Source organism: Sander vitreus, chromosome 2 (genome assembly GCF_031162955.1).
Source record: "Sander vitreus isolate 19-12246 chromosome 2, sanVit1, whole genome shotgun sequence".
Lineage (NCBI taxonomy): Eukaryota > Metazoa > Chordata > Actinopteri > Perciformes > Percidae > Sander > Sander vitreus.
In genome coordinates, this window is record NC_135856.1 from 31,489,147 (window position 1) to 31,516,899 (window position 27,753).

At 44.3% G+C, this 27,753-nt stretch overlaps 1 protein-coding gene across 1 annotated transcript; it reads left to right on the forward strand.

Moving 5' to 3' along the window:
- The first annotated feature begins 707 nt into the window (after positions 1-707).
- Positions 708-27,553, forward strand: frmpd1a (FERM and PDZ domain containing 1a). Its single transcript, XM_078266030.1, has 14 exons — positions 708-808; positions 1,114-1,277; positions 5,841-5,943; positions 6,096-6,141; positions 9,130-9,234; positions 15,900-15,995; positions 16,450-16,575; positions 16,808-16,927; positions 17,408-17,544; positions 17,931-18,150; positions 19,849-20,031; positions 21,408-21,552; positions 21,667-23,025; positions 23,935-27,553. Exons 1-14 carry the CDS (start codon positions 708-710, stop codon positions 27,450-27,452), a joined length of 6,423 nt encoding a protein of 2,140 aa, XP_078122156.1. The 3' UTR covers positions 27,453-27,553.
- The last annotated feature ends 200 nt before the right edge of the window (positions 27,554-27,753 follow it).

Sequence of the window (27,753 nt, forward strand, 5' to 3'; positions counted from 1 at the left end):
TAGGCTGCATGAAGTCACACATGACATCATTGTTGGCCTCAGAGGTCCCAGTGCCAAGCCAAACGTGTGTCTGCTGTGTCTCTGAAGCACTGCATTTTGCAAGATATTTTCACTCCTGGGTAGGGCTGCTCGATTATGGAAAACATCATAATCACGACTATGTAACACGATTATGCGTTGACTTTTGGAAAGCTGTTGCAGTTGTTGAACTTAAAAAACAGTGAAAAAATTCACAAATCAACAGTGAAAAACACCTTAAACTGCTAAATTTCCATCAATACTTTTCCCGTTTGAACATTGTTTTTGAACAAGACAAAGTAAGAGTTTACTTGCAAAATGTAATGTGCAAAAAAAACCTTTTCTTGATTATTCTGTTTTTGTGATCATTAGGAGCTGGAATTGTAAAAGCCCTACTCCTGGGATTAATTTGCCTCTTTCTTCTATTCTGATTGCAATGATCTTATGGAGTTGGATTTGAAAAGACTGATTAATAAACATTTTACTTTCTCTTATAATATTTCTGTTTTTTAAATGGACAGAAAACACTTGAGCTTGCTTTTCACCATTCAGGAAATCTGGCTTTGATAAGGGTTTTACCACCTGAGCCAAGTGTTTCATCACACTGCACTGGCACTAATGTTAAGCCATTTATCCAATTATGCTGTATGAATGTATAACTCCTTTGACCTTTTCCCACCTGTAGGTAAATGGAGGCGCAGGACAGGAGCCGCTCCCCTTCCCGTAGAACTAGCCGGGTAGAGCAGGTGGTGGGACGATGGCTGAGACGCTCCCGAGACCTCGGCAGCAGGTCTCACTCTCTGAGCAGGTAAACCCTCTTTGTCTTACTTCAGTTCATTAGTTAATGTAGTAGGAGATCATGGGAAATTCACATTAGTGACCCATCAAGTCATTTGCATTAGCTTTGTCCATCCAATAAACAAAGAGTTGATGCTGTATTTTGCTACTGTTTGTTGTATGTATTGGTTCTCTCCATTTTCTTCTAATAAACCGATCAAAGTGCCTGAGCAGAAATGCATTTACATAAGACGCAAAGTAAGATTCTGAATTGTGGGTGCCTGGGTAGGTAACTGATGCCCACCTGTTCCTCTCCAGAGAACGGATTGCAGTGGATGGGAAGTCAGCAGAGAGCAGTGGCTCTGATCAGAGGAATTACCCATTCCGCTTCACCGTTCAGATCCAACGAGACCCCAACCTCAACTCTCATGGCCTCACTCTGTCCACCCAGACCCCCATCCTGGTGCAGGAGGTCACCCCAGGTACCACAAGACTTACATATGAAACTTATGGAAAGATATAAGAGGGGAAAAGCAAAGCAACATTACAAGAAGGTCTTAAACTACTACTACTAGACAAAATATGAATTAGTTATTGACAGCTAAGCTAACCCCTCTCTTCACCTGTCTCTTCACCCCAGCGCCCCCAGTGAACAAACCTTGTTTTGTTTATACATACACATCACAGACATGTAACCCTTGTCCCTAAAAGCAACGTGGCACTAGGGCTTCTCGATTATGGAAAAAAACAGTTAAACAAATCAACAGTGAAAACACCTCGAACTGTGAAATTTCCCTTAATACTTTTCACACTTTTTAAGAGTTTACTTGCAAGACCTAATGTGCAAAATAATAGTTTTTCTCAATTAGTGTTCTGGGGATCGTCACACTTCTCACCCTGGACAAATATTGAGTAGAAGAAATCCAGTACTACTCTGTATGAGGGAGTTTGATTTCATAGCTGACACTGCATGTTTAGGTGAGCCCAGCTATGTCTGGTTGGTTCCTCTCATCCTCCCCAACACCAGCTCATGAAGTGTTTCATCACACTGCACTGGCAGTGTCTGTCTTTTACGGTATCTTGCAGTTGACTGATTTTCTCGTATTTGTATTTTTGTATTTGTATTGTATTTATTTTTTTAGCCTAATAAACCTATTTTAACCTAAATTAATACTGATTTAGCAGATTATACACATGGGAATAGTTGTGTGAGATCAAAAAGAGAGCTTTTTAGTGCACTTGACTTTTTATTTTGATAAAATTGGAAAGTTCACAGCAAGAACAATTGCATATTAAACGATTCTGTACAAAAACCTGAGAAACCTGAGTTCCAAAATACATTGCAGCTTCTCATATAAAAAAAATTACCACGCCCCTTATCTCCTCTTATCACAATGTGGAGCATAAAAATACAAAAAAATAAATATCCCAAGCCCTGAACTAAGCCCTCAGCCATCCAAATTAGCCTGGAACATCCAAACACTTGTACAGTTTCCGAAACAGAAGACAAATAACACTTCCCCAGACTGTAAACATTTTACACTGTCAAGACTATCATTATGCTTCATGAATTCACTGGCAAAATACATGTGTCCACACATTAAGTTAGAAATTTAGAAAATAAAATGGCCTCCTCGTGTTGACCTATTAGGCCATCATCTCCGAATCTCCGAAATTCTAGCTAGCTGCTGAATCCTTCTGTCATGACAAGCACATATGTATTCAGAAATGCAAATAAACTGGAAAGATCCCTGATAGACTTTGCACTGATTTATGAATTAAATGAAATTGCTACTTACCAAAGAATTAGTAAGTTGGGGATGGATGAAGAAAATGACAGATCCTGCTTCACATGTGCTCTTATCAAAATGCAAAAAATACTGCATGATAATGTTAACTCAAATACTTTGGATAGTTGATTAGCAGAACAGCTGTATTTTATGAATACATTATAGTTCTGTTACAAAACGGTCAATAGAGCGTTATTTAACAGATTCTCTTTTGTATCAACAGTAAAGTGCTGTATTTAACAATAACAGGCTAATACTGTTGGAATCCTGCTGTACATTAACAGCAATTATTTCCAGTGTATGTATATACTTTAGCTGAGCTGCAGCGCCACAAGGATCTTAATGCCCCTGAGGTCTGGGGGCACATTACCTCGCTCTCGCCTGTCTGGCTCAAGCCTGCTCTGTCACCATCTGCTTCTGCCTGTCCCCGCCACGCGCACACACACACACACACACACACACACACACACACACACACACTGTTGCTCATGTCTCCAATGGCCCCACTAAGCCTTGGCTTTCTGTCTCTCTGGTACATGCTGCAGCATTTTGACAGGAAATATGAATTCTTTATTTGAAAGCATTTTCAGAGCTATCGGTGTCACCTGGCCCTGTCTATGTTCATTTTAGATTGGCATTAACATCAAGTAATAACTTGTATCACAATTAAATAACTCAGTATTGGAGGGTTACCTGATGTTTCACAGACAAAAACATGCTGTTGATGATAGTAATAGGGAGATGAGTGGTACATCTGTACTTAAGTGCACATGCCTACATAAATTCATGTATGCTGTCTATAGTCTCAACCACGGTTTTGCTGTGCTGCCTCCTTCAGATTCAGCAATTGTATGGTGGAAACTCAGGCCAATGACACTGTTCATGTCTTTGTGATGGTACACCAAAATAGAATTACACGCTTTCTCCTAGAAAGTATTTTGTTACGTTTTGCATAAATAAAATAAACAACCTACATTTAGAGCTATTGGAAGGCTCTAGGATAAAATAATAAAATATTCGCAATATTCAGCATGTTGCACTTGTTTGCCATGCCTCCATCTAAACTCAGCTTTACTAATGCACTAATGAAACAGCATTTGTAATAATAATTGTAATAGTTTGACCAGAGAGCAGTTCAAAGAGCAATAGGTTTTGCTTGCTGCAATTATTCCTCCTGTTCATACTGACCATTAATCAATCTCTTCTAATAATATCTTTATTTGCCAAGTACATATTACCCATACGAGTAATATATCCTTTGCATTTAACCCATAATAACTAATTAGGAGTCGTGGGCAGCTATTGTCCAGCGCCCAGGAAGCAGCTCCAGTTGTAATGCTAGTGCCTACATCAAGGGCAATGGCAGGAGTTACCTAGTGTGGCACTCCCAATGTAAGTAATGGGGAACGTAATTAACGTTAAGAAGGGATCTTTTAATTAGGGATCGACCTTTATTTGGCAATTTGCAGATGATCTGTGTCCGTGTTTTATTTGACCAATAACCAATAAAGTTAATTCATTAAAAAAGTGCGCCACTTTGGCGCTGCTAAAGCTCTGTAAGCAGTCTGCAACACTTGCAATAAACTGTTAGCATGTTTAGACTTCAGGAAGCTTTTTTTGTTTTTATTTATTCATTTTTTTGATTGTGTATTAAGTTTAAATTTATATAGAAATAAAGTTGTATTAAATGATTGCTTAAAGCATTTAAACTTTTGTGTTGGACTTTGTAACATTCCAAATCGTTAATTTTGACTAAAAGATTTTCACTTTTACTGTACAGTAAATGCATGTCGGTTAACTACGGCCAGTATGAACAGGAGGAATGATTACAGCAAGAAAAAATTGTTTCAATCCTTATATGGGCACCTGACTATTGTTTTAAAGTGCTCATATTATGCTTTTTGGCTTTTCCCCTTTCCTTTATTGTGTTATATATCTTTTTTGTGCACGTTATAGGTTTACAAAGTGAAAAAGCCCAAAGTCCACCCCAAAGAGACTTACCATCTCCAACAGAAAGCACTGTTCACAAACTGCTCCAAACAGCTCTATTGTAGTCCAGCCTTTTTCCATGACGAACGTGTGTCACTTTAACTCGTTATAATGCTCGCCTAGCTGCTAGCATGGCACGCCCTCATACTCTGCTTCTGACTGGCTAGTAGTCCTTACCTTGGTACTGCGCATGTGCGACTCCCCACAAAGATGGAGCAGAAGTGAGATGTCTCACTCTGTAGCTAAAACAGAGAGCTCAACACACCGGGTGAAAAGAGGAGCTGCAGCAATGTGTAGTACGACAAGAATATGGTGTTTTTTGAAAATTAAACTTTTTCTGGTACAACCTCTAAATACAATTATGAACCTGAAAATGAGCATAATATGAGCACTTTAAGACAAAAATATGAATCTATCTGCAGTTGTTGAGCATAGGACGTGCAAGAAATCATCTCCAATTGCAAACAATGTAAAGTAGAGACCATCTTGCGATGAGGTCGCAGCAACGTGAAGTGGGGGGGGGCCCTTCCCTACTTCCTTACCCTCTTACTTTCAGCACCCATGCTCAGACCACACCGCACCCTTTATTTTGATCATATCCACACACCTGAAAAGTTTTGGGACTGCATCTTGCACACTATACCTTTAGCTGAAAAAATGTGAATCTAATCCTCCTTGTATTTGGAGCAGTTGTTGAGCATAGGATGTGCAAGAAATCATCTCCAACTGCAAACATCCGTTACTTTATACCGTTTTTGTCCTGCTTTGGTTGCACCGGATTGTTGTGGTCTGCAGAAGCGCAGAGAACTTTCTCTTTCTTATCCACTGTAACTTCTGGTCACAGCCCTGTTGTTCATATGCTCTTGTTCAATTCCTTCCATTCCTCTACTAATACAGTGATATAAAACACATTTACTTGTATATTGACTACTTGAGCGAATTCAGAGAGGATTTGCCCCTAATGCTATCAGTAGTGGTGACAACAATATTTAGTGCTGGATGCTGACCCCGGGACAATAAATGTAAGGTAACATTATGTTAAACGCTAACGGATATAGTTGAGGAAGGTGGTTACAGTGCTTAGATTGCTGGTCTCCTAGCGCTGGGATGGTTAGGTTTGGAGAGGAAAATTATGCATCAGTGTGAGATGAAAGGAGAGCACTAGAATACGAGCTGCTGCCTGTCATCAACCCCAGTTGCAGTATTAAAGCAGGCCACATTGAAAACCCTCAATCATGACAACACAAGGACATTTTGTGTGTCCAGGTGGTCCTGCAGATGGTCGGCTCGTCCCTGGCGACCAGCTTGTGAAGATCAATAACATCGCTGTCGATGACCTGACCCCGGAGCAAGCTGCTGAGATAATCAGGTCCACACTGATAGCTCACACACACACACACACACACACACACACACACACACACACACACACACACATCAACACATACAACACAAAATGCTGTTTAAAATTAAACTATGCAGATCATGTCTAACCTTTCCAGCCACCCTCTGTTTTTTCAGGGAGTGTCAAGATACGTTGACAATGACTGTCCTCAGAACGATGCTGGTAAGTCTACTGTATCTAACTAACCACACACCAACATGCACACTCATTCTTAGGCGTCGATTTCAGTGGGGACGGTGGGTACACGTACCTATCAGATTTCGTCATGAGTCATTTTGTACCCACCACTTTTTTTGAAAACCTCGAGCTCAATTTAGTTAAAAAAAAAAAAAAACTAAAGTTCATAACACGTATAATTCTTGAGCGACAGATGCCAACAAATCCACAAAAATCTCTATCCCCACAGGGCAGGCACAGACACAGCCGTTCTGTGGTGCAGAACTACAAATATTGTGTTGCACAATATGACTGAAGCGCCTGTACCGTTATTCCACGGGACGGTGCGTAGGCTCAGCCGCCTGCTCGCACTTCAACACCGCTCACTTGCGCTCTAAATTCGGATAAACTTTTTTTCCCTACACATCACAAAAAGGAGCCAGGGACGTTTGCTTTGTCTTTCTCAAGGGATTGTCAGATTCCGTTTTGAAATGCTTTTTTTTTCGGAGTTGAATTGAAACTTCCCCTGATCTGTAGGAATCATTCTCTCCATTCAAGAGGATTGTGTTTGCAGAAACCCCAGAAGCAACTCTTTCCACAGTTATTCAGTGTTCCAAAAGTACTCCAGAAGTGTTTTTTTTCAATCCTGCACAGCTCCTCTCTCTGAATCTGATGTCACGTCATGTCACACTGTCAACATGGTTGGATACATGAAGCAGAACATCATTCATATGTCTAATCCTTTTTGAAAACTAAAACTTCATAAAATGTGTCGGAAATCATCACATTTTTGTACACATTGTACCCAGCACATCTGAAAATGCGTCTCTGTCCCCAGCACATTTCAAACCAAAATGACGCCCATGCACACACTCCACATTTACACATAAAGAAAAACATCTCAGGTGCAATAATATCAATACTGTAGTTTTTATACAGTGTATGTTTCCGCTGCATTTCCGCAATTGTAACTTTATTGATTTTACAACTTTTTTCTCTTTTATATTGTTCTTCTACTTTATATATATATATATATATATATTATATTTATATAGTTATATAAATTTTTATTGTATTTTTTATTGTATTTCTTCTTATATTTTTTGTAGAGCTGACTCTAAGAACAATGCACAAAAATGTCAATGTACCGTACAAATGGCAATACACACCTATTCTATTCTCAAGACATTCATTTAATTAGATGCAGACTCTTCCAATTACAGCAGCATTTTAGATGAACATTTCCTCTTGTAAAGAACAAACGTACACAGTCATGTATGTGTACACATGCTTACATACTAGACATGTACAGTATCTCTAGACACATGGGATTTTAAATCGCTGTTGTAAACACACTCATTAATCAGCACGCCAGTGCGGCTTGAGGTCAAGCGTCATCGCTAACAGGCGCCTTGTCACCAAGTTCCCACCACAGTACATCAGTGTTAACAGTGACAGCCTGGTACGCCCTCGGACCCTCCCCCCACAGCCTCAGATAGACACACACTCTATTATGATCACTCAGTGTGTGTGTGTGTGTGTGTGTGTGTGTGTGTGTGTGTGTGTGTGTGTGTGTGTGTGTGTGTGTAGGTCATGGATCTCAATCTGTGAAGCTGATGTATATGTTTGCTTGAAGGTGAAGTAGATCGGTAAATATTCTTCAGATTCTCACCAGCGGCTCTGCTGATGGAAGCAACTTTACCATCTGATTCATAGCTCACAGCTCCTCCAAGAAATCGAACTTGAACTTTGAGGAATTATTATCATTTCCCAGAAAATATTCATCTCTGCCGTGCTTGTTGGTGGTCACAAAACACGAACCAAGGCATGCCTAAGTGATTAAGGTTTTTTGTTATAATCGGACAGGGGTATAATAGCAGGAGGAGAGCAGCTTCTTCTGGTGCTTTCAATCCACCACTAACTGGTTTTGCAGTAATGGAGGCAACAATGCGTTTATCCTCTTATCTGCTTATTGCTGTTACTGAGCACCTGTACTTGCAGTAATAATCTATATATATATATAAAAAAATATTTTGATTTAAAATTTAAATGTCTGTTATTTATCTAGTTATCTGCCGCTGGAAGAGGTTACACAATGTTGATTGAGCCTATGGAACGCTGATGATAGCCGTTGCATTTGCAGTATTAGAACTGCATGTCTGTGCCGACATTACTGAGAAAAGTCACAAGCGGCGCACAGTTCCATCACCCAGCAGCGGTTGGTCTGCCAGAAAGGGTAGGCGGTGCTAACTCAACAGTCTCGCTTTTCAACTTACTTGTGTTTGAAGAGGCGCACAGTTTTTTCCGGCTTTTGCTAGCATTGCGGGTTACTATGGCCGAACAAACAAAGAAAAGAGCAATAATTACAGACGGAGATCTTGGGGATTGTAACATTAGGATTAATATAAAAGCAAAATTGATATCTCCTGAATGTAAATCCCTTGATAGAACTCCAAAGTTAAGTAGTATTATAATGACTAAATTAATGCATGTTTATGGATGCACCCATCTATATATCATAATTACTCTCATTGTCCAGTATCCAGTGTGCACATCCTCCCCGGACAGTGCTTGTGATTTTTCTTTAAACATTTTCCACTTGTTTTAATTAAATAATGAAAGCTTATCCTCAGCATTTTGCATAATCTCAACCGATTTGAAATCATGGACATTTTGGTTTGACATAATAGTTTTGAATAGTTGAATAGCTTTAATGTCATTCATGGCATTGAAGCTGGCAAAATGATTTTAGTCTGCAACCTACCGTAGAAGTCAACCAAAGAAAAACAGGGTATATATGATCAACCTATTAAATAATACATTCCTGTATGCATGCATGCAAAAAGAACGGGCTGTGTATCTTTTCATTTCGCTCATATGTACCACCTCACTGTGCTTCACTGAAAAGATACCTGTACCACATGCAGTCCTAGTTTAATTATTTAAAAATAAAATACTATGCCAACGTGATTTATTGATTTCTATTCTTCCTAGGGCCCAAAGTCATCATTCATCACACCAGAGAAGAGGGCGAAGCTCAGGTCCAACCCAGTGAAAGTTCACTTTGCTGAGGAGGTGGAAGTCAATGGACACTCACAGGTGAGTGGGAGAACAATGGGGTGCAGTTATTCTGCAGCCTTAATGCTTATAGCTTACAAATCAGCTTTAGTATATACTCACAAGCCCCCGGCTGAGCGCCGCTACGTTGGAGTTTAACCCGGTGGACGAGAGGGTCGCCTCCCTACGCCTGCGGGTTGTGGGGGGGAAAACTCTGACTGTTGTTTGTGCATATGCACCAAACAAGAGTTCAGAGTATTCGGCCTTCTTGGAGACCTTGAGTGGAGTCCTGCATGGGGCTCCAGTGGGGGACTCCATAATTCTGCTTGGGGACTTCAACGCGCATGTGGGCAATGATGGAGACACATGGAGAGGCGTGATTGGGAGGAACGGCCTCCCTGATCTAAACCAGAGTGGTTGTTTGTTGTTGGACTTCTGTGCTAGTCATGGATTGTCTATAACGAACACCATGTTCGAACATAGGGATGCTCATAAGTGTACTTGGTACCAGAGCACCCTAGGCCAAAGGTCAATGATCGATTTTATAATCGTTTCATCTGATCTGAGGCCGTATGTTTTGGACACTCGGGTGAAGAGAGGGGCGGAGCTGTCAACCGATCACCATCTGGTGGTGAGTTGGGTCAGGGGGTGGGGGAAGACTCTGGACAGACCTGGTAAGCCCAAACGGGTAGTGCGGGTAAATTGGGAACGTCTGGAGGAGGCCCCTGTCCGACAGACTTTCAACTCACACCTCCGGCGGAGCTTTTCGTGCATCCCTGTGGAGGCTGGGGGCATTGAACCCGAGTGGACAATGTTCAAAGTTTCCATTGCTGAAGCTGCGGCGAGGAGCTGTCTTAGGTGCCTCAAGGGGCGGTAACCCACGAACACCATGGTGGACACCGGTGGTCAGGGAAGCCGTCCGACTGAAGAAGGAGTCTTTCCAGGATATGTTATCCCAGAGGACTCCGGAGGCAGTTGCAAGGTACCGAAGGGCTGCAGCCTCTGCCGTGAAAGAGGCAAAGCAGCGGGTGTGGGAGAAGTTCGGAGAACACATGGAGAAGGACTTTCGGTCGGCACCAAGGTGCTTCTGGAAAACTGTTCGCCACCTCAGGAGGTGGAGGAAGCGGTGAACCATCCAAGCTGTGTACAGTAAGGATGGGACGCTGTTGACCTCAACTGAGGAGGTAATAGGGCGGTGGAAGGAGCACTTTGAGGAACTCCTAAATCCAACTAATACGCCTCTATGGTAGAGGCAGAGCTGGAGGATGATGAGGGATTGTCGTCAATTTCCCTGGTGGAAGTTAAACAACTCCACAGTGGCAAAGCCCCAGGGATTGATGAGATCCGTCCAGAAATGCTTAAAGCTCTGGGTGTGGAGGGGTTGTCTTGGTTGACACGCCTCTTCAACATTGCGTGGAAGTCTGGGACGGTGCCTAAGGAGTGGCAGACCGGAGTGGTGGTTCCCCTTTTTAAAAAAGGGGACCAGAGGGTGTGTGCCAATTACAGGGGTATCACACTTCTCAGCCTCCCCGGTAAAGTCTACTCCAAGGTGTTGGAAAGGAGGGTTCGGTCGATAGTTGAACCTCAGGTTGAAGAGGTCCTGGTCGTGGAACAACGGACCAGATCTTCACTCTCGCAAGGATCCTGGAGGGAGGTGGGAGTATGCCCAACCGGTCTACATGTGTTTTGTGGATCTGGAGAAGGCGTATGACCGGGTGCCCTGGGAGATACTGTGGGAGGTGCTGCGGGAGTACGAGGTGAGGGGGTCCCTTCTCAGGGCCATCCAATCTCTGTACGACCAAAGCGAGAGCTGTGTCCGGGTTCTCGGCAGTAAGTCGGACTCGTTTCAGGTGAGAGTTGGCCTCCGCCAGGGCTGCGCTTTGTCACCAATCCTGTTTGTAGTATTTATGGACAGGATATCGAGGCATAGTCGGGGTGGAGAGGGGTTGCAGTTCGGTGGGCTGGGGATCTCATCGCTGCTTTTTTGCAGATGATGTGGTCCTGATGGCGTCATCGGCCTGTGACCTTCAGCACTCACAGGTTCAGTTCGCAGCCGAGTGTGAAGCGGCTGGGATGAGGATCAGCACCTCTAAATCGGAGGCCATGGTTCTCAGCAGGAAACCGATGGAGTGCCTTCTCCAGGTAGGGAATGAGTCCTTACCCCCAAGTGAAGGAGTTCAAGTACCTTGGGGTCTTGTTCGAGAGTGAGGGGACAATGGAGCGGGAGATTGGTCGGAGAATCGGCGCAGCGGGTGCAGTATTACATTCAATTTATCGCACCGTTATGACGACAAGAGAGCTGAGCCAGAAGGCAAAGCTCTCAATCTACCGGTCAGTTTTTGTTCCTACCCTCACCTATGGTCATGAAGGCTGGGTCATGACCGAAAGAACAAGATCCAGGGTACAAGCGGCCGAAATGGGTTTCCTCAGGAGGGTAGCTGGCGTCTCCCTTAGAGATAGGGTGAAAAGCTCAGTTATCCGTGAGGAGCTCGGAGTAGAGCCGCTGCTCCTTCGCGTCGAAAGGAGCCAGTTGAGGTGGTTCGGGCATCTGGTAAGGATGCCCCCTGGGCGCCTCCCTAGGGAGGTGTTCCAGGCACGTCCCAGCTGGGAGGAGGCCTCGGGAAGACCCAGGACTAGGTGGAGGGATTATATCTCCAACCTGGCCTGGGAACGCTCGGGATCCCCCAGTCGGAGCTGGTTAATGTGGCTCGGGAAAGGGAAGTTTGGGGTCCCCTGCTGGAGCTGCTACCCCCGCGACCCGATACCGGATAAGCGGACGAAGATGGATGGATGGAATTTATCTGGTATCTTTGAAAGGAACAAAGGAAGGGTGAAATTCGAGCACAGACCTGTTCAACCAGCTGTTACTACAACATACACACAAATAATCACAAACAACTGCTCTTTAAAGTATAATAGAATTTATTTAACCTTCAAATTATTATTTGTCAATCAATAGTTCTTCAATCAATAAACCTATTTACTTTTGGGTGTGTGTGTGTGTGTGTGTGTGTGTGTGTGTGTGTGTGTGTGTGTGTGTGTGTGCGTGCGTGTGTGCGTGCATGCGTGTGTGTGTGTGTGTGTGATGGCGGATGAAACACCGCGGGATGTGAGGCTCTGTAGTTTTTTACGCAAGGCACAAAATGGCTACTCGAGGAAATACACAAAACTTGAAACTTGGTTGCAATACCACGTGACTATGGCTGTCAGCTGATCCGCATATGTGTATGCACGTGTGTTAGGTTAGTGTGTAAAGAGGAAAAGCAAAGCACACTTTAGAGAAAGAAAGACACTTGGAATCTTTCTTTTCTTTAAGTGAGAATAACTAATCTTTTCATTCACTCAGAACTCTAACCTAACTTGACGTTATGGCAGGGGTCTGAGAAGTTGTCTAACGAGGGGAATGTTTATTTCCCAGCCTCTTGTGGGCCAACAGCTGACTTCTTGCCGTAATAATAACCGATCCTTTTGTCTACACAGGGCCACGAGGTAACGGTCTGGTTACGTCGCGGTGCTGTGGTTCGAGTGACAAACGGAAGGTTTATTATCTCACTTGTACAGTAACTAACTTCTCTGCAGCGGGAGATAGCAGTGTAGCATTACAGTTCAATATAAGCTACAGTATCAAACACAACATTCAACAAGTACCATGATCCAGTACTTTCACAGCAATAAATTGGACTCGGTGGTCACAATCATATTAGTAAGACATTTGCAACAGTAGCACTTACTAATTAATCACATTCAATGTAGTAACAAGTTGCAGCAATAACGGTTACTGACATTAACACAGACCTATATTTCTCTGCCCAGAAACGTAAGCCTCCTTACTGTGTGTGTTCCTATTTGTTTGGCCCCATGGATGATCCACAGTAAACAAAACGGATCCGTCTCACTCGTCAGTGATTCACCGAAAAAGCTGGTTTCTCTCCAAAAGCAGTGAAGAACCAGTTAAGTCGACTTGATAAGAGAGTCCCTGTTGTCCAATTTCTTGTGTTTTCTCTTCTGCAGAGGTCAAAACACTGAACGCATGTTTCCACAGGATTCAATGTGTTGCCAGAACACCAAAAATAGTCCACTCGTCCGGAAAATGAAACTATTTAGAGTACAAACGTTTGACTGCGTGCCTTCATTCAGCAACGGGATTGCAATCGAAAAGCACAGAGAAGAGCACCCTTTAGCAGCTTTCGCATGCAGTGGATGACAATGAGAAGTGGGTGACCAGAGTAATTATATCCCCGGTCACCTGGGCACAGACCCGTGCTGCGTTCAGGGACCCCGGCCAATAGGGAATCAGAGTTCTTGAAGGTGACATGTAGGTGTGAACTACAACTATGTCGTTTTTTAGACCTCCGGCCATCTTTTCTCATGGAGGTGTGACTTTTAGGCTTTTACAGTTGCATGGAGGCCGCATTCTCTTTGTTTGAAAAGGCCGCTCAGGCCGCATGTGGGACATGTGGTTTCCTTTGTCTCAGAGATCTGAGAGATCATGCTCTGAGATCTTTGTTTAAAAGATAGTGTTTAACCACACTGCTCGGTTCCCAACAGAAGGCAGGGAAGAAGGAGACTGCAGGCTAGTAAACATGGATGTAAACAATGTTTTTATGAAGAAGGAAATACTCTCAACACATTTGTCAGGCCTCAAGGATATACAGTGCATTTTAACACTGAATGTCAACATAATTTTTGTTGGTTTACAAGAGTTGTATTTGTAGTTGTAGCTTTGCATAATGATAAAGAGCAGTGTTTTATAATTGGTCATAGTATATGATGCAGTTTTTCTCTTATAAGCCTGGCTCTGGTTGGTCAGAGTTCCCACCCTACCAGCGGATGTGAAATTAGCTGGATGAGGAAAACCACAGAGGCTGGAGTGCCCATTACTAATCCCGGAGAAAACACGGATCGATATCTGCCTCATCCTCCAGTCCTAATGTTTGTGATTACAGGACAATAAGCATCAGATTAGGGAGGGAGGTAGAGGGAGATAAGGAAGAGACAGCCATCATTAAAATGGAGAGGAAACAAGAAATATGGAAGATGGGAGATTGACATGGGAGTGGTTGTTGAAAATGTGAAAGCTCTCCATTTGAACTTTGAAACATACAGACATTAATGTTGCATTACATCAGAGTGTCATTACAGAAAAACACTTTCTAAAATGATAAGAGAGCAGGGATGGTGACTCACCACAGTGAACAAGCTAGGCAGACAGAAACAGGCCACATTATGGGGAGAAAAGCTCTGTGAGAAGAGCTGAAAATGAGACTAGGCTAATCCCTCTCTTTCCTTTCGTAAATATGTTGTCATATGTAAACTATTTAATTTTTTTTTAAAGTGGAAATGCAGAAAATTTGCAAAACAACTCAAGAAAATGCAAAAAAATGCAAAGGAAATGTCTTTCACATAATTCCCAGGGCTTTTTTGCCTTTACTTAGTAGTACAGCTGAAGATTTGACAGGAAAGAGGGGAGAGAGTGAGGACGACATATGGCAAAGGGCCGCAGGTCGGAGGTTGGCTCACGATTACATGGGTTATTTACTAATTACATAGTTAATTACTTTTCATAGGTATATACTGTTTATGAACAGTGAATGAGAACAGCCTGAAAATGTGTTCAGTGGAAACAGGCTTAGCAAATAAAGCACGATGTAGGCATCTGACTTAACGCCCACTGAATCTTCACTGAAGAGACTAAAAATAGCAGCAGACGAAAGGATCAGATCTCTGAGGAGCGTTGAGCAGACTGTAAAGTTCCTTAAATTAATACATGAAACAAACCGAAATGTCATATTTCCATCATGTTTTCCACATGGTTTTCCACCATTTGGGCTTTGACTGGTGCTCTTTAATGATATCATCTCATTGCGCCTTCTTCTTAAGCAAGGGTATAATAGCACATGACTGGAGAATTAGCCCCACCAGCTCTAATAATTCTTTTGCCAATATTCTGGAAATCTGGTTAAAATTGTCATACAGAATAATAGTCTTCAGTTGGTCCCTTTTCCAACAACACTAAGCCCTTAACCTTAAATGTGATTAATGTATTTAAATTGGCTAGCAGTTTTTTACAGAATCAAATAAAAGCTTTTGGCCATTACTTTTAAAGCACTTCATGGCCTGGCCCCAGACTGTATCTCTGAATTACTGCCTGATGTCGTCAGGCACGAACCTGTTGGCTGTTTCCATGTCAAGATAAAAGACTAAAGAGGATCAAGCTTTTGCTGTAACTCTTAACAACCTACCTGAACCCAGTCTTGCTAAATCAGTATCTTTTTGCAATTGCAATAGCTAAAAACGTATTCACATCGAAAGGCTTTTGTAATCTTATTCAATTTAGGTAAATGTGCCTGCATGTCTGTATGCAGGTTGGTTTATGTATGCATGGAATACATATGTAACATGTATGTGTATGTTTCTCTATTTTGTCTTTTCTTCCCTTGCAATTCCCTTCTAATCTGAGGTTTTGATAAGTACTACATTCATAAACTTTATGTTTATATTATTACCCAGGACAAACAGACCGACGGGCAAATAAAAACCATCTAATTAAATCTATGTCTCAAGCACAGAGACACAAAGTGCTTTAATTTTCTAACTATCTCATATCTCCCTGTCAGGCTGTTACTTCTAATCGTCTGGAACCAGCAGGTTTTAAGACGTCCACAGTTTCATCTGACACATCCCCTGACCCTATGTCTGCTTTGCAGGGCAACTCGCTGCTCTTCCTGCCTAATGTTCTGAAGGTGTATCTGGAGAACGGGCAGACCAAGGCCTTTAAATTTGACTCCAGCACCACAGTCAAGGTGCAGTACTATGCAATGCTACAGTCTACCATATTGATATCCATTCCTATTCATTATTGTTCATACTGGATACTGGACAGACGTTCATGATGTGCTTATGCAATGGAAGTGTTCTCTGTGATTCTTAATGAAGTCCAAAACTGAAGCCAATGTTGATGCTCATGCTGTGATGTAGGGTCAGGTCTGCAGTAGGCTTCATATTTAAATCTAACTTTATAACTGAGACAATATTGGATTGAATTTATAGTCTGATTTAAAAGCTCAAACTGATGTGACATACTCACTCCCTCAGTTTTTATTAGCATCAGATATACTGTACATCCGTTTCCTAGATTTGCCAACTACTCAGACTTTCCCTTGCTTCAATGAGACCTGCATACCTCCGCCTCAGCAATTATGTTTCCCGATGTCATCAAATATTGTCTCTCAAGATGTAATGCTCTTTGTGCATCAGGACATTGTGATGACACTGAAGGAAAAGCTTTCTCTGAGCCGTATTGAACACTTCTCCCTGGTGCTGGAGAAGCAGCACAGCATTACCATACTACTGCTGCTACATGAGGAGGAGCGGATACAGCAGGTAAACACACACACACACTAATAACAATTGTTTCACATGTCTCCTCAAGTGTACATCTACCTCTACATCTACACTACAGCTCCATTTGGAGTTGGGTTTGATCTGCGACAGTATGAAAGCTTTAACCTGCATTCGAAGAATTAAATTTGTTGCTGTGTATGTTTGTGTGTGTGTGTGTGTGTGTGTGTGTGTGTGTGTGTGTGTGTGTGTGTGTGTGTGTGTGTGTCTTCAGGTGGTCCAGAAGAGAGAGGCCCATGCCTACAGATGTCTGTTCCGTGTTTGTTTCATGCCCAAACCCCTCCAGACGCTGCTGCAGCAGGATCCCAATGCCTTTGAGTACCTCTACCTGCAGGTAGATTGATGAAGTTCTGAGCCACAGATACAGTAACCCCCAGGCTGCAGCAGTTTACTCTTCATATCGCTAATCTGTTTGGATACTTGTTATAATTTGTAGGTTTAAGGTATACCCTTAACTTACCCTAAAACGCCTCCAAAAAGTCCAATTATTGCTCCTGTTGACACATTTCACCGTGATGTATATCGGCAGACTGAAAGGTCAGCTTGTTTTTAAATATGCAGTTTTTCATTCATTCAAATCCCACCACAGTTGTATTCCCGCCCTGTTTCCACAGGAAGTTCTTGTTACTTTTTTTAAACTCAGTTACCTCCTGTTGTTAAAGTAAATGCTGCAAATGAGACATACCACTAGTTTACAAACCATTGTTGACCTCACCTGAAATGTGTACAAAACATAAGGTTGTTTCAGAATTGGTTCTATTTTTTTGTCATTGTTTTACCATCTGTACTGTGTTGTATGGTTTGTGTGTGTTAGGGGGTGAATGATGTGCTGCAGGAGCGCTTTGCAATTGAAATGAGGTGTAACACCGCCCTGCAACTCGCTGCACTGCACATCCAGGAGAGATTGGCGAGCTGTGGACAGTCACCAAAGACCAACTTGAAGATGATCACGTGAGACACACACACACATTTTATATCTAATACATTTAACTATAATTAACACTGGATTTTACGCAGAGCAAAGTGGGGTTCCATGCTGGTCCTACCTTTTTGGAGGGACAATAATAATTATTTATTGAACTTGTTCTTTTGAGTAGCACCCTGCCCCACCCTAACATTCACACAGTTACACAAGTGGCATAGTTCAACTGCAGTCTTTTAGCTCTCAGCCCTTTAGGTGAGCATCAAGAATGCATTTCATGATTTGAAATTCAAAGGAGATGCTAATCCAGTCATATTTACTCTAAATTCACACATCCTAAATGCAGTTTCAGCTCTCTAACAGTCTTGTACACACAGACAGACCCCCTCAGCCTGTGTTTCTGTGTTTGCTCTAGGAAGACGTGGGGCATAGAGAACTTTGTGTCATCCACCTTGTTGAGGAACATGCGAGAGAAGGATCTGAGGAAGGCCATCAGCTACCACATGAAGAAGAGCCAATCCCAGAACGATCCCAAGCAGAAGGGTCTGTCAGTCGATCAGACACGGTTAAACTACCTGGAGGAGCTGAGTGAACTCAAGTCATTTGGAGGGAAATCCTTCAGTGCCACCATGATGGTAGGTGTAGGGTTTCCACCTGTTTACTATAGCTGTGTCCCAATTCAGAGATGGGGACTCGAGTTTGAGACTCCGACTCGAGTCGCACTTAAGTCACACACAGTGACTTTAAACTTGACTTGAGACTCGTCCTCACAAGAATTCAGACTCCACTTGGACTCGAGATGCGAGATTCTTGAACAATGAAAACGCACCCTGATAAGTTAGCAAACATGTTTAGCTCAGCATTGGCCATCTAATATTAGCTTGCTTCTTGCTTCAGATACAAAATTGGAGAGTTAACTCTGACTGTTGTTCGCTAGATATTATGAAAAGATGAGCGTTTGTCTGTTTGCCAAACGTAGATTTACGTAATCATTTACGTCCCGCTGGCTGCAATGCTTTGAATTATTATATAGTTATGCAGTATTCTGAGCTGCCTGGATGAAACACAGCAGTTGATACAACACTCAATATAACCACGAGACTTGAGACTTGACTTGGACTCTACCTCGGCACCGTCCTTCAACAACCACTAAGGCCCAATCAAGCGGTCTCCGAAATGAGACAGTCTGGTCTAGAGAGGATTTCCTGTTTGCGACATTCTTCTATTTCTCTCCTAATTTTTCTAGTAGAGAGAAGAGCCTGTCCATTCTCTCCTCTGCCTCCTTCTGCTACCTCATGTCTGCCTTTATGAGCTGCTTTTAGCAGCTTATTGTCTCTCTCGTTCTCTCTGTGGCCCCGGCCGGCTTTTCTCCTCTTCCTCCTCCTGGTCACCCTCTGCTGTACTTGGCCCTAGTCTGTCCACCGGGATGAAGGGAATTAGGACACGGAGTCAGGTGGAATGCAGCAGTGCCTCCCACGCCATCTTTGACCCGGACACATACAGTCCTAAGACAAACATGGCAGTTAACAACGTCAACAGAACAAATTGCAGCTAAAGTCTTTATTAACATGATTAAAACATTATTGCATGAATAAAACAAACTTAAAATCACTTGTACATGTATTTTTTGAATTGTCCCATATGTGATTTTTTTGCAGGGGGAGTCAGTTTGTCCTGCAGGTCCATTATCTCCAGAATGTTCCTTATCACAGAGAGAAGGGAAGAGAACAGAAAAGGAAAACACGTTATCCTCTCTGTTTCTCTGCTGCATTACTCTTCTCCTCGAATACCGAAATAGTGCTGGGAATCCTGGGCCAGGATACATCAGTTGTGTCCTCCACATTTAGTAAAAAGAGGCTGCATTTGTTGGCTGCCTTTTGAAGGAGCCTCCGAAATGAAATGAAACTAGAGCAGTGCCCGTTCAAAACGTGCCTGTTGGTAACGGGCCAATTGCTTGGCCTCCTGTATTGCTGCTTGCAGCTTTTGCCAAAACCATTATACCCCAACATAACTTACAGAAGGCCCTTAAAGTACTTAATATGCACCCCAACTGTATACTACTGACTTACTGTGTACTTCCACTTCAGAGGAAAACATTGTACTACTACAGTTACCTGACAGAGTTACTGGTTACGTTGCAGATTTAGATTTTACTCCCAAAATATCACATTCAAAATATGATGCATTATTATTCATTAACCTATCCAGCATTACACTTGATCAGACAGTAAATGTAAATTTCTGATTTGAGACACAGCTTCTATGTATATTTACTTTTTTGTTGGGATGCAGTTCATTGAAGTTTCAGTCTTCTCATTCCCCCCCCCCTTCAGCTTCAGGACAGGGAGTCGATGGTGACCCTGTTGGTGGGGGCGCGCTACGGGGTGAGTCAGGTGGTCAACCACAAACTGGGCATCCTGTCCCCCCTCACAGAGTTCACCAGCATCACGCGCATCGAGCTGCTGCCTGAATCCGACAAGGTCAGCCTGGTGAAAATATACCTGCAGGACATCAAGGTAAGAGCAGGAATATACCCGCACACCCAACACACAGGGGGGAGACAAAGCACTGCTAGGGCTGGGTACTGAATTCAATACTTTTTAGGCACCAACCGAATGGCCTCCTTAGTTTGGAGTATCAAAAAGTGCCTTGTCATTCAATACTGAATTTCAATACCTAACCAGCGAATCTCATCATCGTCAGTGAGCCAAAAGGCATGCAGCATGATTCTACCAAGATCTAATAATGCGTGTGATTGGCTGTTATGAGAGGCACGCAGGAAAAACTCTAAAAGACGCCTCACGTGGTAGGAGCTGAAAAAAAAAAAAAAAGATTTGTTTCGTAATGTGTAATGTTGTAATTTATTTTTGTTAAAGTGCTCATTTTCAGGTTCATAATTGAAAAACACCATATATTTGTTGTACTGCACATCGCTGCAGCTCCTCTTTTCACCCTGTGTGTTGAGCTCTCTGTTTTAGCTACAGAGTGAGGCATCTCACTTCTGTTCCATCTTTGTTGGGAGTCGCACATGCGCAGTAAGTATTGCTAGCTTGTCAGAAGCAGAGTATGAGGGCAGCTAGCAGCTAGGTGAGCATTATAACGTGTGTTACAAAGTGACGCACGTTTGTCTCTGAAGTAAAGGCTGGACTACAATAGAGCTGTTTGGAGCAGTTTGTGAACAGTGTTTTCTGTTGGAGATGGTAAGTCTCTTTGGGGTGGACTTTGGGCTTTTTCACTTTGTAAACCTTTAACGTGCACAAAAAAGATATATAATACAATAAAGGAAAGGGAAAAAGCCAAAAAGCATAATATCAGCACTTTAAAATAGACTTTATATAACTGGTATCAGTACCGGTCTCTAAAATGTTTAAACGATACCCAGCCCTAACCACTGTAAACCTCGTCAAAAAATAACTTTTACTTTGCAGTCAGTATATCAGCATTATAAGCACTGCTATTTAAAGGTGGGTTATATTAGGGTTGCGTACCAATTACCATTATTTGTTCACCCTCTGTTGGTGCTGTTTGATACACCCGCAGTTAGCTCACAGGAGATTTAGCCTCTTTGGAGGTCTGAAGCTTAACGAATCAAACTCCCTCTTTTATAGCTTAAGAATACTAGGAATTAGTATTCAACTTAACATGTAGCTGTGTTTTTAATTGTGATTTATTATGTTACTATAGTTTTTTACTGAGCTGTTTGCATTATTTTGTCTACCCTTTCCTGTAAACAATGTGCAGACTTCAGCATGAAAAGAGGTAGAACTGCTTTTTCATCAATAGTATGAGCCTTTTAGATGTGACAGGATTACTGTATGCTTAGTGTTTTTTTCCACTGCTGATATTGGCTTTCCCTTCCCTCTCTTTCCTTGTTTTCCTTTCTCATACAAAGCCCATCACGTTGCTATTGGAGTCAGCCGCCGCCAAAGATATGTCCTGCCTAATAGCAGGGTACTGTCGAGTGTTTGTTGACCCCAGCCTCAACGTCTTTCCCTGGATACACGACTCCAAGAAGCACAGAGTGTCGGCTGAGGAGGGTACACATTTCCCGTAATGTACAGCCATAAAAACGATGCATACGTCCATAAAGTCACACACCAGGATGTTCCAAATAATAAATAACTTGTTTCCATGTTGGTGTCTGTTCACAGGTTACGTGTCACGGTGTGGCAGCGACTCAGACACCTCCTCCGACTTCGACATGGAAGCGCTGGTCACCCAGGTGTCTCATGACGAGAGGCCGTGCCCTCGCGTCAGGTCCTCGTCGGACCCAGACGGAAGAAAAAGAAAAGACAGGAGCAGAAGGAGAAGCAAAGATGGCAGAGAAAAGGGAGATAAACCGTGGGAGGATAAAAAGCAGAAGGAAGAAAAGGATGCTGACAACGAAAAGGAGAAGTCTCCCCTAGATAAAAACCGAGAGAATAAGAATGAAGATCCAGAGCACGAGGAGGAGACGGAGAGAGCCCAGGATGGTCGGAAAACACAGACCCAGGTAACGGACAACGATCCTGGGGAACAGCGGGAAAACGTGGAACAAGAAGGTGGAGGTGGAGGTGGAGAAGAGGTGCGAGCAGCAGAGGAGCAGCCATCTGTGTCACTGTCAGAAGCATCAGATTCTTGTAATACTGACTCTCATGTCATCACCAGCCCCTCCAGCGACTCCCTCGATGCTTTGGAGGAAGATGACTTAATTTCATGTTCTTCTTCCTCCTTCCACCCCAACGCTGCCTCACACGCTTATGCCCATGGCCACCCTCCCCTACAGCTTCATCCACACTACTCTCACAGGCACGTTCAGCCCCAGTTCCTCGCCCCTCCACCAGCCCACACCCATCCCCTCATCCACCTCACAACTCGCGACAGAGGAGGCGGCGGCTGCAGGAGGTCAGGCGACGGCGCCGACCCCCAACTTTTCGCACCCGTCCCCTCCTCTCCGAGCCTTCGCCACGTCCAAAAAGGTTCAGCTAACCCCTGCTCCGACGACAGCTCCCTGTGTTTCGCTGAGCTCTCCCGCCTTGTGGACTTCCTGCCGAGCCCTCCGGAGGCCAGCGAGGATGATGAAGATGAAGAAGAGGAGTTGAGGAGGCGGAGGTGGAGGAGGAGGAAGATGTTGAAAGAGACGGGCGAGCCGCTGAGCAGAGCAGATGAAAGAGGAAGCGTAAGCGCGGAGGGAAGTCTTGGAGAACATCTGCTATCCCCTTCCCCGTCCTCCTCCTCCCACTTGGAGTTTGTGTTTAACTTTGACCAAAGCGACGCTCGCTGCTACTACAAACTCTGCTCCAACATCACCCCCGACAGCGCTCGCAGCCTTCCCCACACCCTGCATCGTAATGAGAGAGAAGCTGGGGAGGAGGTGGAGGAGGATCAGGGTAAGGCGGTTGACCTGGAGCCTATCCCCATCCTTCAGCCACCGCCTGGCTTCGGAGACAGCAGCTCTGATGAAGAGTTCTTTGACGCCAGAGATCGTTTCACCTCACCTGAAGACCCAAGCTCGGGGGCCATGCCAAGAGGTGATGTGGTTTTTATTGGGAGGCTAATCGCAATTATCTTCTATCATTTTTAAGCCCTGTGGAGTGATGAAAACACATTTGCTGCCATCTAGTGGTTGAAGGTTTTACTCCACAAAAGGGACATAACATTGCATTATCCAGCAACATAATATAATTGCCAGGCAAGTAGTAGATCACACTACTGACCACACCTACTGTACCAGAGACCTGGATGTGGTCCACTAATTATATAGATTCAGACTATAGAGCCTTTAGAGCTCAGTGCAACCATGCTTTACCATCAGAAAAGACATCATTTCATCCGTTACACTTAACTCTCCAAAGATAATTATTAGTCCAGTGGACGTGGTTGAAAGTAATTAAGTACACTTACTCAAGCACTGTGCCCAAGTACAGTTTTAAAGTACTTGTACTTAACTTTTGTATTTCTAATTTGTGCTACTTTATACTTCTACTCCACTAAGGTATACTATATATTGTGCTATATTTATTTGCCTCCACAGTGATCAAACAATCCATAACCGGGATAGCAGACATGTGGACGCAGCCCCCTATTACTTCAATTCATCCAGAATTAAAATTCCAACACAAAGAAAGCGGAAGGAAACGGAAAATACATGCATCCGGCGGATTTTCCTGCAGCACCAGAGCAATCCCGGAAGTGGAATGCGAAGGATATAGACTAATCAAACTGAAGCTGTAAAAGTGAGGGAGACAAAAATAAGACTAGAATGTCTCCCACATCCCCAGTGAAAAACCACACCCGTACCCAAAGATAGTGACGTACATTCCCTATTATAGAAATAAATTAGTTCAGGGAAACCACAATCAGATATAAATCGTCAAGGAAAAATAAAGTGTTACAGGAGGTTAATGTGTTGAGTTAATTGAGGTTGTTCTGTCTTGCAGATATTCGCACAGAGATGAAACTGGACTTCCTCAGCACACTCAGCCTCAGTGACATCAGAGTCTCTGTGACAGACACAGACCGAGATGGAAAAGTGGAAGAAGACAGAAAAGGAGGAGACGAGGAAGGAGGAGGCAGAGAAACATTGTTCCAGCTCAGGAAAAGATCCCGTAAGCGCCGTTCCTTCATGGAAACGGATTACACCTCTAGGGTGTCATACCCAGAGCCAGATCCAGACAAGCAGGACGTGGTCTCAAGCAGGCGTCATAAGAACTTTTTAGCAGAAGCCAATGATGCACAGATGCTGAGTTCAGATCCTGAACCTTCAGCGCAAACCCAGAATCCCAGTCCTACTGTCTCCTCTTTGACTCACTCTGAAGGGGAGCCAGCTCAGCTCGAGTCAAAGCCAATCCTGTCCAAACCCCGCTCGCATGGATCTGGCTCTCCCCGTGGTTTGGGGTCTCAAGAGCAGACTAGAGACCCACAGGCCCCCTTCAGGACCAGGAAACAAGAAATGGAGATGGAACCCGATGCAATGGAATCCAAATCGGTCACAGATGTGGTGAAGGCAGCGTCTCCTACCATCACCGTTGTCCGCTGCCGGGTGGATCCAGATGGGAAGGAGAGTGCTGACCGGAGGGGTGACGGAAAGGAGGAAGGGGAGGAACAGAGGGAGATGGGTGAGGCAAAAGAGGAGGGAGAGGAGGAGGAGGCAGCCAGTGTGTCGGGGAATGGGCCGTTCACTAATCATATGTTTTTGCCAGAAACCAGCGTGGAGGAAGGTAAGGGGGGAAGAGAGAAGAAAGAGGTTGTGAGAGCGTACTCACCCAGTTCAAGCAGACCCCTCATAGGTGCCGAGAGGCAGCCGGAGGCCAACACACTGCCTACATGTTCTATAGATGTGAATAAAAAGAGTAGTAATGGCCTTTTGGGAGCGCATCTGATTGCCCTAGAGCAAAACTCATACGTAGAGGAACTTAAGCTTGAAGGTGTGTGTGAAAAGTCAAACCCTCCATCATACTCACCACCCCCACCTCCACCCTCATCCCCTCTACCTCCAATACCAGCTCTTCCCAAATCCCAAAGTGACTGTTTTTTGATGGAAGAAGGGGGCAGCAAAAACACGGGAACCTCCACCAAAATGTCTTTATCTCATTCTGAGGAAAGGCCCATAGGAAAGCAAAGTCACACTAAAAAAGCACAATTACATTTAGACATCACCACCTGTGTTAATGAGGACGCCATTCATGTCTTTAGCTCTGCTATGACTACTAGTGATGAAGTTACTCACAGCAGCAATTCAGACAGTGTTTTTGAAGACGATGAGGTGAGTAATTCCTTAAATTCTAGTTCAAATGACAAGAAAGACAGCAGTACTATAGCTACGAAGCATAGCATCAGTGCAAATTCGGCTACATCAAGTAAAGGCGAGTCTCAAATGACTGTTAAGTCTCTTACCGACACTGAGGCTCATACAAGGACTAATTTGGTAAATTCCGATTACACTCGAGCTATAAACTCTATCACTGCAAAGCTTGGAGCTGCAACTAAAGCCACATCTCCTACATTTAATTCAGGTACCAGATTGCAAAGTAAGGTTACACGTGATATTGCTTCATGTTTGAATCAAAATGTCGACAAGCCCCGAAGCGATGAAGCCAAAGCTAGTTTAGCTAGTTCTAGCTTAGTGAAAGCTAAAACACCCACAGTCCACAATCTCTCCAAAGCGCCTCCTTCTCCAACTCACTTCCTCTTCCAGACATGTTCCCCTAGCTTTATGGGTAGCTTATCTGCCTCCACACTCAGGGGGAAGATTCAAAATTTGCCACTTTATTTATCGCGCTCCCAGGAAACCATCAACAAAGCTGTTGAGGGGAATGTACCTCAGAGGCCTGCTGAGGACAACAGTAGGGACAACAGGGAGATCATCATTAAAGTTACAGGCGTTGATAACGTCACACAAACAATAGACTTTGAAATGGACACAACTGCAGAATCAGTGGAGTCAGACGATTCGGATACAACAGTCATAGGGTCCGAGAGGGATGGGGAGTTTTTTGTTGAAAAAAACTCAGCAACGAGTTTTCGTTCTGGGTTAGAGGTGAAGGAAGCAAGCTCTCCATTGCCTGTCCAAACTGAGCCCAAACCCCAACACCAAAATCAGCTTCTGTACACTGGGCCTGTCAAGAACACACCAGGACCAATAACGGAGCCTCCGGCCTCCATAGTGAACAGCCTCCAAAGAGACACGTCAGGCCTAAAGATGGACACTCCTGGGCCTATAAAAGATGCTCCAGAATCAAAGATGAGGGTCAGAAGTCCAGGTGAAGACATCCCAGGTTATAAAATGAACAATCAGTCACGTTCTATCCCCCCTCCAATAGTGGTGACCACGCAGAATCTAAATGGGCCAGGACTCCCTTTTCATAGTCAGTCACAGAAAGTAAGTAGGACCAGTAGCGACAGACCTTTGATGGGTCTTTGTAGCCTTACAGGGCAGACTTCAGACTCAACAAAAACACTTTCCTCAGACTGCAGGGTGTTTACCATCTGTGAGGATCCATCCCAGACAAAGGGCCCAGCCGAGGTGGGGACGACCCCACCCTTAAAGTCAGAGTTTGGCTGCACTTCTGTGCTAGCGTCTGGATGTGAGTCAGTTGTGGAAGGGGTGCAGGTGCCGCTGGATGCTTGTGGTTGCCCACCGGTCTACACCAACTGCTTCAGCAGCGGGGACAGCTTTGACGAGGAGCTGACGGTCTACGAGTTCTCCTGCCGCACAGAGAGCAGCGGTGTGACTCCGACTTCTGGAGCAAGTCTTCCTCTCGTGACCTCTCCACCCGGTCCCTCCTTTCTCTCCACCGACTCCCCCTCCTTCCCACGCTCCATCCTTTTCTCCTCTTCTACCTCTGAGCTCAGCCCTCTCCTCTCACCATTGTCTGACGCCTCGGACCATTTCCTGTCTCAAACGCACAAGGACACCATCAGTCGGCTGGGCCAGCAGCACTTCCCAGAACCCCCAACCGGTTTCCAAGTACTCCGCGTAGACGTGGACCAGCTCCTTTCCATTCTGGAAAGTAGCGGCGCTGACCGATCCTTGACAGGCCATGGAGGTCGCCACCCCAGGGACACCTGCCCTGCCCACTTTACTGAGAACAAGAGGGTGCTCCAGATAGAGGCACGGCGGCTGATGTCAGGCTGCCAGAAGGTGGTGGGGATTGAACAGAGCCCAGAGGCAATGCTTCACTCCCTGGCTGACAGTTTCCGGACCCTGGTGGAGTTGGCAGGTATATGCCTCTGGTTCTCTGGTTGCGAACGGTGTGACCGGAGGAACGCAGAGGCCGTCGCGGGCCTGGCAGACGTGGCTCGCTCATTCAGGGACTTCTGTCTGGCAGCAGAGCGAGCCAACAGCAAGCGCAGCTGCCAGGACCTGAGCACCAAGCTGCTAGCCAAACAGTGCACCGCGCTCACCGCCTCCGTCTTCTGCCTGACTCAGCTGTTCCGCACCCTCACTGCACTATGAGTGCACCACCATTTACAAAGTGTTTTGAAATAACCTTCAAGCAACCTGTGGTGTGTAACCTCAAACACATGAGGTCTCCAGTGAGCCCACAGCTGCTGCTGCTGCTGCTGCTGCTGCAGGGGGGTGGGCAGAGTGTGACCCGGGACAGTCATGTTTTAGGATGGGCAGTGTGAGGTGAAGTTACCTCAGAAACACATTGGTGTCACTGAGCTCTATAATAGCTCAAATGATCTCAACATCCGAGAGCCAGTTTGAGATGGTCGAGGTGCATGTACTGTACGTACTGTAGCTCATAAACCAA

Excerpts from the sequence above, each read along its gene's own strand:
- frmpd1a (XM_078266030.1), top strand. The coding sequence starts at position 708 with ATGGAGGCGCAGGACAGGAGCCGCTCCCCTTCCCGTAGAACTAGCCGG. Across the intron at positions 1,278-5,840 it reads GGTGCAGGAGGTCACCCCAG|GTGGTCCTGCAGATGGTCGG; the intron begins GTACCACAAGAC and ends TTGTGTGTCCAG. Across the intron at positions 15,996-16,449 it reads ACTCCAGCACCACAGTCAAG|GACATTGTGATGACACTGAA; the intron begins GTGCAGTACTAT and ends TTTGTGCATCAG.